At 42.4% G+C, this 12,186-nt stretch overlaps 1 protein-coding gene and 1 pseudogene across 3 annotated transcripts in view; one reads left to right on the top strand and one right to left on the bottom strand.

The window, feature by feature from the left end:
• LOC132520436 (inhibitor of carbonic anhydrase) overlaps positions 1-12,186 on the top strand; it is a 40,056-nt gene that overhangs the window by 4,934 nt on the left and 22,936 nt on the right. For 2 of the 3 annotated variants that reach the window (XM_060149184.1, XM_060149183.1), the window contains exons 2-6: positions 4,628-4,800; positions 8,040-8,148; positions 8,965-9,126; positions 10,375-10,522; positions 11,343-11,398. In XM_060149184.1, the coding sequence (XP_060005167.1) occupies positions 4,628-4,800; positions 8,040-8,148; positions 8,965-9,126; positions 10,375-10,522; positions 11,343-11,398 (648 nt within the window). Of the gene's footprint in view, positions 1-4,627; positions 4,801-8,039; positions 8,149-8,964; positions 9,127-10,371; positions 10,523-11,342; positions 11,399-12,186 lie in introns of all 3 variants that reach the window. The other variant, XM_060149182.1, reaches the window with a different exon arrangement.
• LOC132520437 (small ribosomal subunit protein eS21-like) lies at positions 1,218-1,504 on the bottom strand (annotated as a pseudogene).

Raw genomic sequence — 12,186 nt, 5'->3', positions numbered from 1 at the left:
AGTCTTTCACCATTAGGTATAATATTAACTGTGGGGTTTTTTGTAGATGTTCTTTATCAGGTTGAGGACATTCCTTTCTATTTTTACTTTGCTTGGAATTTTGAATTGGCAAGTGCCTTTTCTGTTCTATAGAGATAATCGTATGAATTTTTCTGTTTTATTCTGTAATATGGTGAGCTATACTGATTAGTTTTTGCACATTAATTCAACTTCACATTCCTGGGCAAGGGATAAACCTGTGTGTGTGTGTGTGTGTGTGTGTGTGTGTGTGTGTGTGTGTGTGTTCATGTACTTAAGAATTTTTTTTGGCTGCGTTTGATTTGTTAATATTTTGTAAATGATTTTTGTGTCTATGTTCATGGGGGATATTTGGTTGTAGTTTTCTTTACTTATAATGTCTTTGTTTGGATTTGGTATCAGGTTAATGCTGGCCTTAGAAAATGAGTTAGGAGTATTACTTTCTCCTTTACTTTATAAGATAGTTTTTGCCACATTGGTGTTATTTCTGTTAAGTGTTTGATAGATTTCATGAGTGTAACCACTTGGGTCTGGAACTTCCTTTAACATTCATTATAGTGCAAGTTTGCTGTACCCAAATTCTCCCAACATTTGTTTGTCTGGAAAAGTTTATTTTTGCCTTCAGTTCTGAAAGTTATTTTCATTGGTTTTAGATTTCTAGGTTAGCAAGTTATTTTCCTTTTAGCACTTTAAGGATATTCCATTGTCTATGACTTGTGTGGTTTCTGACAAAAAGTCTGAGATATTTATTGTCTTTGCTCCTCTGTACCTAATTTTGTCTCTTTTCTCTGGTTGCTTTAGAACTGGGAGTTTGTAGTTTTCATAATATTAGGAAAAATTCTGGCCAAATCTTTCTTCACATATTTTTTCTTGCCCCTTCCCCCCTTTTTTATCCTGGACTCCAGTTACACATATGTTAGATCACTTGATACTGTATGACAAGTCACTGAGGCTCTGCTCATTTGTTTTTCTATCTTTCTTTCTCTCTGCTTCATTTTAGATAGTTTGTAATAATGTCTTCTAGATCATCTTTTTTCTTCCGCATATCTAATCAGCTGTTAATCTCATCCACTGGAATTTTTATTTCAGATATTCTATTTTTCATTTCTAGGAATTCTTTTTGGCTCTTTACGTCTTATATTTGTATCCTCATTATGCTCATGTTTTTCTTTTCTTGGGGGTAGGGTTCACTATTTACTTATGGCAAATATTCCACATCCATGATCCTCTCCAGTCAGAAGTTCTTTGAGAGGATGCCATGGGCCTTGGCCAGTCGGAGAATGGCATCATCTGACTCTCCCATCCTGTGAATGGCCCCACAGATAGCCTAGGTTTTGAACTGGGTGTTGAACCTGCCTGTTACTTTGTTAACCTCAGCCAAGTTCACCTGGACTGACGCGTGGTCTTTGGCGCCGATGATGCAGTTGCTGGCAGAGTATTTCTGCGGCAAATACAGGTCCACGAACTCTCTGGCATCATTTTGCATGTTGAGGGCATGTCTGGTGGCACCACAACAAGCATGGGAGCAGAAAGGAAGCGCCACATCCCCCAGCAGCGCTGATGTTCATGTTTTTCTTTAACGCTCCGAGCATACTTATAACATTTAAAATAGCTGTTTTAAAGCTATTTTCTGTTAATTTCCTCATCTCTTTCATTTCTGGTTCTGATTGTATTGACTGATTTTCCTCCTGGTTATGGATTACATTTTCCTGCACCTTCACTTGTGTATTAATTTTATTGATCGCTGGATATTGTGAATTTTACCTTGCTGAGTACTGTATTTTGGTTTTTGGTTTTTGCTTTTTTTTTTTAATTTAAGGAGTGTCAACCTTTTATTCTGACAGGCACTCATAATGTCTTCAGATCAGCTTAACCTTCTCAAGACTATTTTTCAAGATGTTTAGGCAGTGTCTAGAATACCCTTCTTTCTAGATCTAGTTTAGCTTACTTATGGAATCTTTCATAAATGCACTATTCATTCAATAAGATTTTCTCCACTCTGAATGGTGGGAACCCAAATGATTCCAAACCCCATTTGAGTTCTGAGAAATGTTTGGTTTAGGCTCCCTATTAAATTTTCTTTCCCTAGCAGTTGTCCTTGCCTGGCCTCCACAATGCTCAAATTGATATTTAGCCAGAATCTCCAAGGTGTGACAATTCTGGATCTCAATCTCTCTTCTCTTTCTCCTCTCTTTTTGCATTCCCTGCTCTTTGGTACCCTGTGCTGCACATTCTAATTGCCTCCACCTTACCAAACTATGATCTCTGTCTCCTCAACTTGGGGTGACCATCGGGCTGTTTCTTTTCTCTTCTCTGCCCTGCTATCTGGACATTTTGTCCAGGAAGAAAGCTAGTGTGATTACAGGGCTTACTTTATTTGTTTCCCTTCTCTCGGGGATCACAGTCCTGCACTTCCTGTTGTCCAAGGTGTTAAAACATTTTTTTCGTATGTTTTTCCCCAGGTTTTTTTTTTTTTTCTCACCTGTTTAAAGTGCTAGGGCAAGTCCCATATCAGTTATTTCTCATAGGTGGAAACAGAAGCCCATCCTGGTTTGATTTTTTGTTTGTTTGTTTTGTGTTTTATTTGTTTTGCATTTGTTTAGTTCCCTGCTTTAGTACCATGTTTTTGTCCAGACTTTAGCGTTTCCCCTAATGATGTGAATATCGTTCACCCTATTTTATACTCACACTGAATGAACTAGTGATTACCACTGGGGAGAGGGAGGGGATGAGAGGCAATATATAGGTAGGAGAGGGAATAAAAGGTTATTGTAGGATTATATGAAATTATCTGTGTGAAACTTTTGGAAATTGTAAAGCACGGTAGAATTTAAAGAATCTTTCATTCAATAATAAATAAATAAATAATTTTAAAACATCAGAAATTCAAAAGCTACAGTTTTAATCATTTGACCATAAGCACAGGTGACTGAAAATAGACTTTCAAAAAGGTTTTCTCAGTAAGTGCAAACCTTTGGGAAAAAAAAAACTGCAATTGTATACAGTGGCTCTTTGTGTAACTTAACCTGCTTACAAAGCTATTTTCATTTATAGAGTTGTATTGTCTCTACAGTTATCAGTCATTTCTAAGAGCAGAAACGTTTTAAGAATCTGTATTGGCAAACAGAGTAAACATGCTTTGAAAGGCTCAAAATGCAATATGAGCTATTACTCCACACACTCCTATTCTGCGCAAGGACATCTGTCCTGACAGCTCCATTCTCTCACTGGCTCTTCTACCCTGGCGGCTACTATCGAAGACCTGTTCAAAACAGAGCTGAAGCACTCCATTTGTCACTCACTGTCTTTGGTATGGGATTCTCTCTAAGGAAATTTGACATCTCCTGTCCCATTTATTTTGTTATTTCCTACTTGCAGACAGTTAAAACACAATACAGGCTTTGGAGTCAAACAGACCTGGGTGTTTCAAGTATTAGCTTCATCTCAAGTTATTTGATGTCTCTGACAGTTTTTTTTGTTTGCTTGTTTAAATTCATCTACAAAATGGGAACACCAGTATTTAACCAGCAGGACAATTGTGGGCGCTCGAGGAGGGTCATGTGCCTGGCCCACTGCCTGACACACAGGGCTTCCTCAAAAATTCATAGCTGTGACTGCTGTTACTTGCATCTGCTAGATTTCATCTAAGATGACATTTTGCTCAAATACCACAGTTCTGTAAACAACATTTTGCCTTTGCATTATTGTTAACACTAATTACTACAGCCTAAAGTGCCAGTGAAATGGACACTGATTTTAATGCCCCAGCAGTTACTACCATGTAAGGTTAGAGTATCTAATGCCAAGACAAAGATTAAATCATTAGGCCCAAATCTTCCTTCCCATAATGCTATTTTCTTTTTTGGTATGAAATTCACTAAAATGAAATTAATCATTTAAAAGTGTACAATTCAGTGGTATTTAGTATGTTCACAGGGTTATGCAACTACCACCTCTATCTAGTTCCACCATAGTTCCAACACCCCAAGAGAGCATCCTGTACCCATCCTCCTCTTCCCCAGCCCCTGGCCACCACCAATTTGCTTTCTGCCTCTGTAGATTTACTTATTCTAGATATTTCATATAAATGGAGTCATATAATGTGTGGTCTCTTGTGTCTGGCTTCTTTCATTTAACGTATTATTTTTGAGCTTTATCAGTGCTGTAGCATGTAGCAGTACTTTACTCTTTTTACGGTAGATTATATTCCATTTTGTGGATGTACTATATTTTGCTTATCAATTCATTCATTGCTGTGCATTTGGGTTGTTTCCACCTTTTTTGACCATTGTGAAAAGTGCTGCTCTGAATATTTGTATATATGTATTTGAGTATCTGTTTTCAATTCTTTTGGGTATATACTTATGAGTGGAATTTCTGGGTCATATGATAATTCTGTATTTAACTTTTGGGGGATGCTTTGGCTTTTTTCTCCAAGGGAAAAGGCACAACCAGAGAAATGGGACCTGAGAATTTATGTGGGCCAGGCAGCCAGTCCAATTTGTGTCTACCCCTCTCAGCCAACCCTTGACCCTGTCTTTACCTTCTTCTTACAGCAGAGAAAGGTGAGTGCTGTGGGTCACTTACACCCCTGGCCTGTCTCCCGTAGGGCTGTGTCTGGCTGTCCCTGAAAAAACTGTGAGATGGTGCACTACCTCAAGTCATGAGGCCAATAAATGCTACAGCTTCCGTGACAACATGAATAATGTCCTTTCAGTGGAGGGTCCTCATGTCACCTGTGTGGAGAGAACCTCTTACCTTGAGTGCATCAAGGCCATTGTGGTAAGTCACTGCTGCCTAAGAAGAGTGGAAGAAAATCCATACTTTCTCCTTCTTTTTTTGTACTTGTTATAGTTTATTGCTTCAGAACAACTTTCTCCCCCAAGGAACTAGACCGTGCTTTAGAGGAGAAAGAAATAAGCTAAAGACTTGAAAGTACAGAGACTATGTGTAGATGAAAATATAGGTGCTCAACATTCATTAATAGTGAAAACAACAATAATAATAATTAAACAACTGATAGAGAAGGATTCAGTGAAAATAGCCACGGTAAAGCAAAGCCAGAATTGCACTGAAAGAGAAATCTATAAAGACTCAGAAATAAACAAGAAGCTGTAGTATCACTATTATTACTTAATATTGTTTTTGGAATTTCCTAGTAATGCAATGATATAAAATACATATGAGATAGAAACAAACAAAATATCAATATTTTCAGATGCTTGCATGCCTAGAAAGTACAATGGAATCAAGAGAAATGTTACCATAATTATTAATGAAAAAATTAGTTTGGTAAAAGATAAATATATCACAATTAATGTCATTTTCATATATCAACAGTCACTAGTTGGGGAAAAATAACCTCAAATTGTGATCTCATTTACATTTAAAATGATATACAGAAAAATGTTGCAGGGAAAAAATCATATGAGAGATCCGCAAGATTATTATAAATGTAATACAAAAGTCTGAGACAAATGAACAGTACTTATTAATAAATTAAAACATATGCCATATTCCCAGACAGGAAGACTAAACTTCATATATGTGCACATTTTCCCAAAGTTAATTCATAAATTTAATATAATTGTTATCAAAATTATATTATAAAATTTAAAAAGTCAGTAAAATAAGTTTACAATTCTTAAGAAGAAGTATGGGTGAGAATATAAAATAGTATTATGAAAAATAAAATGAGCTGGGGAGTAGCTGAGGCCTGCCTGAAACTATAACATATTTAATAACAGCATTACAAAGAACAGGGTCCTCGGACAGATGCAGAAGATCTGGAAGAGAACAAAATTCAGACATATTCTGAGCTTTCTATACATACATCCATCTATCTAATTATCTACATGATATGATGTAGATGCAAACTATGATGAATGTCCAACACTAAGGCAGTCTGGTCCTAGGCTTAATGGTTACATACACATAGATTTAGATATTGTATGATAAGGCATACTTTCCAAACAAATGTCTGAGAAAGGATTCTTTAGTTGGACAACTGGATAGCCATTTAGAAATAAAATCAAGTGAGATTTTTAATCCATTTACCAAAATAAACTCCCAGCTTGACTCAATTTGACTAATGTAGATAGATATAAAAAGATAAATCACAGAAGTAGACAAATTTGGAAATGTAAAAATTTTAAGTCTCTGACAAAGGAAAAAAATTAAAGCCCTAAGCATACAGAAAAATATATTCACATCAGCTATAACGAAACAGTGTAGTGTAAAAGCTATGTAAAGATGTCATTTAAATTTATAAGAAATGCTTAAGAATAACAAGCTATAAAAAAACTACTCACAGAAATGACAACTAATAGACGATACAAGTAAAGAAAGGAAAATGTTCATCCTTTATAATAATCAAAGGATGCAAATAAAACCACCTTAAGGTAGCAGTTTATATCTCGTAATGTGATAACATTTCTTAAATGATAGTATTTCTTGCCAGTAGTTTTGCGTGAAATTGGTATGCATTGCTATGGGCATTAGAAATTATAAATTTCTACATCATTTCTGGAGAAAAATTTGGAAATATTCAGTAAGGGTCATAAAGATGTACACAAACTTTATTTATTTTCTCTAATTCATTCATATTTATATATGACCTTATGCAATTGTGGGACCTGGTTAAGAGATATCTGTAAGACTATTGTCTTTGCATCTGATACTGGAACTTGAGGAGGAGGTGGGCAGGAGGGGGAAGTTGTGTGAAAAGCAGGAAAGACTGAGAACCATCTAGAACCTCAGTCATGAGCTGGAGCCCATGGGGATGGACTGAAACCTGTTCTTGTTGCTTCTGACCTTGATGGTGTTCACAAGGCCTTCTTGTCTTTTACCTTTGTACTAAATCCCTCCTTTTCTTAAATTGGTTTCTGATACATGCAACCAACAGAATACTAACTTGATATATGTATATACATATGTATACATATACTTATATATGAATACACATTGTAAAATATATGTAAGAAAAAATGAGATGGAGTAAAGGGAGGCAAGTATACAGAAATGTAGTATTAAATTTATAAAAAGCCAAATTACTTTAAATGTCAATTAAGAAATGAATAAAAAGCACTATTTACAATAGCCAAGATACAAAAGCAACCTCAGTGTCCATCAGTAAATGAATGGATAAAGAAGATGTGGTGTATATATACAATGGAATATTACCCATAAAAAAGAATGAAATCTTGCCATTTGTGACAACATGGGTGGACCCAGAGGGTATTATACTAAGTGAAATAAGTCAGGCAGAGAAAGGACAAATGCTGTATGATTTCACTTATATGTGGAATCTAAAAGACAAAACAAATGAACAAATATAACAAAACAGAAACAGAGTCATAGATACAGAGAACGGGTGGTTGCCGGAGGGGAGATGGGAAGGAGGAGGAAAGATATAGGTGGGGGAGATTGAGAGGTACAGACTTCCAGTTGAAAAAAAAAGATTTCCATGAGGAAATGAGGGTTAGGGAATAATCCAACCTCATTTTTGAGAAGAGGCTGTGAAGTTACTGCTTCTCTCAGGGAGGAAGGAATTCTTGGCTGAGAGATCCTTGAAGAGGGAATCCAGACTCAAGAGTGCAAACCATGACTTCTTATGGGTGGAAATATTCTACAACTCATTCACTCAATTCAACATTTATTGGACACCTACTGGCAGTCGGTGCTGGGATTTGGCGGGATAAAACAACACAGTAACATCCCCACCTTGGAGGAGGCTGCATTTCAAAGGGGAGGACAAACAATAAATAAAGGTTTGTCAGATGGTTGATAAGGGCTCAGGAGAGAAACAGAGGGCTTCCAGCATTTATGAGGTGGTAGTTTTAAGAGCACAGTCGGAGGAAAGCTCACTGAGAAGGCTTTTGAGCCAACACTAGGGAGGCGGAGGAGGTCTGAGCCATACCAAGTATCCATGGCGATACTTGTCAAGCGTCCCTGGCAGAGGGTTAGGTGAGTCTTCCTCAGCGGTAAGGGGTTTCATTCATGTCTGGCCTTTTCTCTTTCAGGCAAACAAAGCAGATGCTGTGACCATTGATGGAGGTTTGGTGTTTGAGGCAGGCCTGGCCCCCTACAACCTGAAGCCTGTCGTGGCAGAATTCTACGGGTCAAAAGACGGTGCGTCTTCCACGGGGACCCAGGTCTCTGTTCTGACACAGCAGCTACAGCAGAAGGCAGGGACTCTGTTGGCATTACACTTGCAGGGAACAAAGCTGCTGGAGTTCTCTAGACTGTGAGAGGCTGTTACCTCCACTAACTCATGGGGGCTGGGATCTTGGCTCTTTCTGGGAAGCTGTGAACTCTGAGCATCCTGATGGGAATGCTGCTTGTGCTGCTGAGTGACAGCGGGCATGTTGTCCAGAGTCCACTGCCCGCCCGGGGGGGTCGCCCATCTCTGGAGACACACAGACCTGGACAGCCTCTCCGTGTGCCAAGTCCTCTGCAGTTGCTAGAGAACACAGTTTGAAGAATGGAGTTTGGGGAGGCGAAGAATGGGGTGCCTGCCATACTTGTCCATGAGTGTCACCAGTGTGTGTGTGAGCACGGTCTGTCTCAATTTGAGTCCAGCTTGCAGGGCCCTGGTGAAACCCTGGAGACGCCCTCCATACCTTCCCCCCACACCTTCATCTTCGTGCCCAGGCTGCAGACAGAGAAGGGAGAAGAGCCTGTGGGGAGAAACAGTAAATCTCAATGACTGGGAGCTGCAGGCCCTGTAATAGCTGGTGCAGAAAAAGAACTCAAGTGTATTGCCTCGAAGAGGGGCAGTTTCCTTTCTTCTGTCAATCAAGGGCCTTTCCCTTTCCTTTTCTGCCTGCTTACCAGGAGATGTTGCAGGTCCTAGGATCCCCCCAAGCTCCATTGTACACACTGTGTAAGATGAGTGGCAATGATGTGGCATCTTCCTTTGGCCCTTCTTTCTCTGCTCCTTTTCAGATCCACAGACTCACCATTATGTTGTAGCCGTGGTGAAGAAGGGCAGCGATTTCCAGCTGAACCAGCTCCAAGGCAAGAAGTCCTGCCACACAGGCCTGGGATGGTCTCCTGGGTGGAACATCCCCATCGGGATACTTCTTCCCTCTGACTTGGTTGGAAAACGTAAGCTGGCTGGGACGGGGTGCCCTGAGGCAGGGCTCCTACTCCCAGCACCCACGTGGATTCTATTGGGGCCTTACGAACACTAACAAGCGTACAGGTTTCATAAACTCCAAGATGGGGACAACCTGCTTTAAACGTGTGCTGTCTGGGTTTGCTGCACCAGCGAGCCTTGGGAACTGGCAGCTGAGTCTTTCCTTCTCTCAGCAAAGGAACCCCGGTCTCTGAGCTCCTGGCAGCCCCACATTCACGGTAATCCCAGCAGTTTGGCTTGATAAGGGCCATCGTGGAGGCTGATGAGAAAGGGGAACTGCCTTCCAGCTGCCCAGGAAGGCTCACTGGGGATGATCGCCATACCGCCAGCAGTCAGGCCTCAGTGCTGTGGCTTGGGATGAAGGCGAGAGGGGATGAGTGGACCAGAGCTATGATTTTTTGTGTACTCCAGTCTCTTGTTCAGTTCCGATGAGCCATGGTGAGCCTAGGGTGCCTTTTCAGCCCCTGAAAGATGACAGCCAAATTTTCTGTGCTCTGCAAAACTGTGTCTTTTTGAGCCCTGCCGGCTCTGCAGCATTTATGTTTCACCTGTGTTTGGGGCTGCAGAGGTCAGATGGGGTGCTGCAGCCTGGGCCACAGCTCTGGCCATGTTTGCCCTTTCTTGGGGTTCCTGCTTGCCCCGGTGTCAGATGCTGTGGGACGTCTGTCTGGGCGGTTATGATGCGGCTGTTGGCACACCCCCGCGCTCATGAGGCAAGTTAATCCAACCCCCTTCCATGAGTTCCTGGAAGAGGGATCCCCGGGAGCCACCACAGACCCTGGATCAGAAGAGGAGAGGGGTGGGTGGGACCACGTCCTGAGATAAGGAAGGGCTGTCGGGGGTTCCTGCGTGTTTAGAGTCCTGCGGCCTCCCCCACCACCCCCGAGCCTCCGTGTTGGTGAGCTAACCAAGTGAGTGGTGCTGGGGCTGCAGCTTGGGTCAGTGCAGCTCAGCAGTTTTCGCGCCCTGCAGGGGACAGGCTGGGAAGCTTCTTTTGGGCTGGAGCCCCGGGACCATGCGTGAGCCAGCCACGCCCTCAGACCCGGGCACTGTCGGCCACCTCTGCACACCCACTTCCTCCTGACAGTCCCAGGCAGTGCATGCAGACCTCTGGGCTCTCACGTATGGACACACACACACACACACACGCACGCATGCATGACCAAGGGGCCCCGGCAGCTCATGCCCTGAGGTCCGTGTGTCTCCGTGTTGAGCAGCAGCGGCTAAGTTCTTCGCGGGCAGCTGCGTCCCCTGTGCGGATCAGACGGCTTTCCCCAAACTGTGCCAACTGTGTGCGGGGAAGGGGACCGACAAGTGCGCCTGCAACTCCCACGAACCATACTTCGGCTACTCAGGGGCCTTCAAGTGAGTGGGGCCCCCTTGCTCCTCTTCCTCACTCTGATGATGGGGAAACTAAGGCACGGGGAGTGGACGGGGCCTGCCCCAGGCCACCTAGAGTGTCGGTGTGAAACACAGGGTCTCGAGTGCCTCCCACGGCCCACCCTCGTTCCTGCCCGTCCTGAGGGGCAGTCTTCTGTGGGGGAGCCCCGCTCGTCTCCCCAGATGGAGGGGTCTGGACCAGGGAGGTCTCTGGGATCCATGGACACAGGCTTGGACTCCCAGCTGGGCCAAGGGCTGGGAACCCTCCCCCACACCAGCTGCTTCTCTTTACCTGAGTACCTCTGTGTCAGGGACGCATGCTGCTTCTCCCCACCTCCCTCTCAGCCCCCTGCCTGCAGGCACCTCTCCATACTCCATGCCCTGCAAGAGACATAGCTGCTGCTCAAAACCAGAGCAAAACTGGCCGGGAGTCCAAGCCTGTCTAGAGTTTTTAACCTCTATGTAAAAGGCTTTAAACCTTTTTTTTTTTTTTTTTTTAATCTGTTGCTTTTGGCTGCCTTCGAAGAGGAAGGTGGTGGGTCCCTCTTTTGCAGCCTCCCTCCCCAGAGTTGCCTGGGATGTAGCTTAGGGGGCTCCTGCTTGCTTCAGACCTGGCTTGGCTGTGGGGATTCAAAGGGTCTTCAGACAGGGCCATCACATCTGTGAGGACGGACTGAAGCCTGGGAAACTGTGGGTGAAGCCCTGTTAGCCAGTGGCCCGGGGCAGAGCCTGGGGAGGGGGGTACTGGGGGAGGGGCGAGACTGTGCTGTGGACAGTGCCTGACCACAGCTGTCCTGGTCCTCAGGTGTCTTCAGGACAGTGTGGGGGACGTGAGCTTCGTGAGGCACATGACGGTGTTTGGTAAGTGCCGGACAGAGGAAGAATCCTGCGGGCCACCCTCTGGCCAGAGGAACTCATTCCCTCCTGAGCCGCCTTACATCTAGAGATGGGTGGTGCTAAGATCTTAATGAAATAGGAGAGTTTCTGTATAAAAAACACTTCCACTATTTGTACTTTGTTTAGTGCTCAGTTTGTTCAGTCTATAAATCTACCAAACAAATCTGAGCATTTAAGCATTACTTACCAACTAATAAAACAAGTTTTAATAATCAGATTCTCTTAGTCACTGGAATACCAGTTTCCGATCTAATCACTTTCTCCTGAATACTTCATTATGAAGGGCTCCTAAATGCTTTAATCACCTTAAACAAACACAGATTATTATAATGATTTCAGAACTTACTAGCACATCTATAATTAAATCTGTTGCAAAAGCATTACTACCATGGACAAAGATGTATTTCTATGTTAAAAAAAAAAACCTTCCAGAGTTTTGGGCAGTTTATCAGAAACAAACAAACAAAATAATATTTCAGACAAGTTCAGTTTACAGATTCTGGGTTTTATAACCAATTAAATTTCTGTTAGATACAAAACACACTTGTATCACTTAGGATGTTTAAACAAGAGATGTGTATTTTATGCTAGGTTCATTTTTTAAAATGTGTCTGCCACCTCAAGGAGAATTTTGAGCCCTCACTTTTTCCAGGGGCCTTGGTTCCTCACAGCCTGGTGTCTTTCCCTGACATGGAGCAGAAGTGTAGTGGCTTTGTTCCCTTGCTCAGCTGTTCACAATTCACTGTCCCCTC

This window comes from Lagenorhynchus albirostris, chromosome 5 (genome assembly GCF_949774975.1).
Source record: "Lagenorhynchus albirostris chromosome 5, mLagAlb1.1, whole genome shotgun sequence".
In the NCBI taxonomy this organism is placed as follows: Eukaryota; Metazoa; Chordata; class Mammalia; order Artiodactyla; family Delphinidae; genus Lagenorhynchus; species Lagenorhynchus albirostris.
Note: the sequence above shows the minus strand (reverse complement) of the source record. Positions and strands in the feature narration are given on the sequence as shown.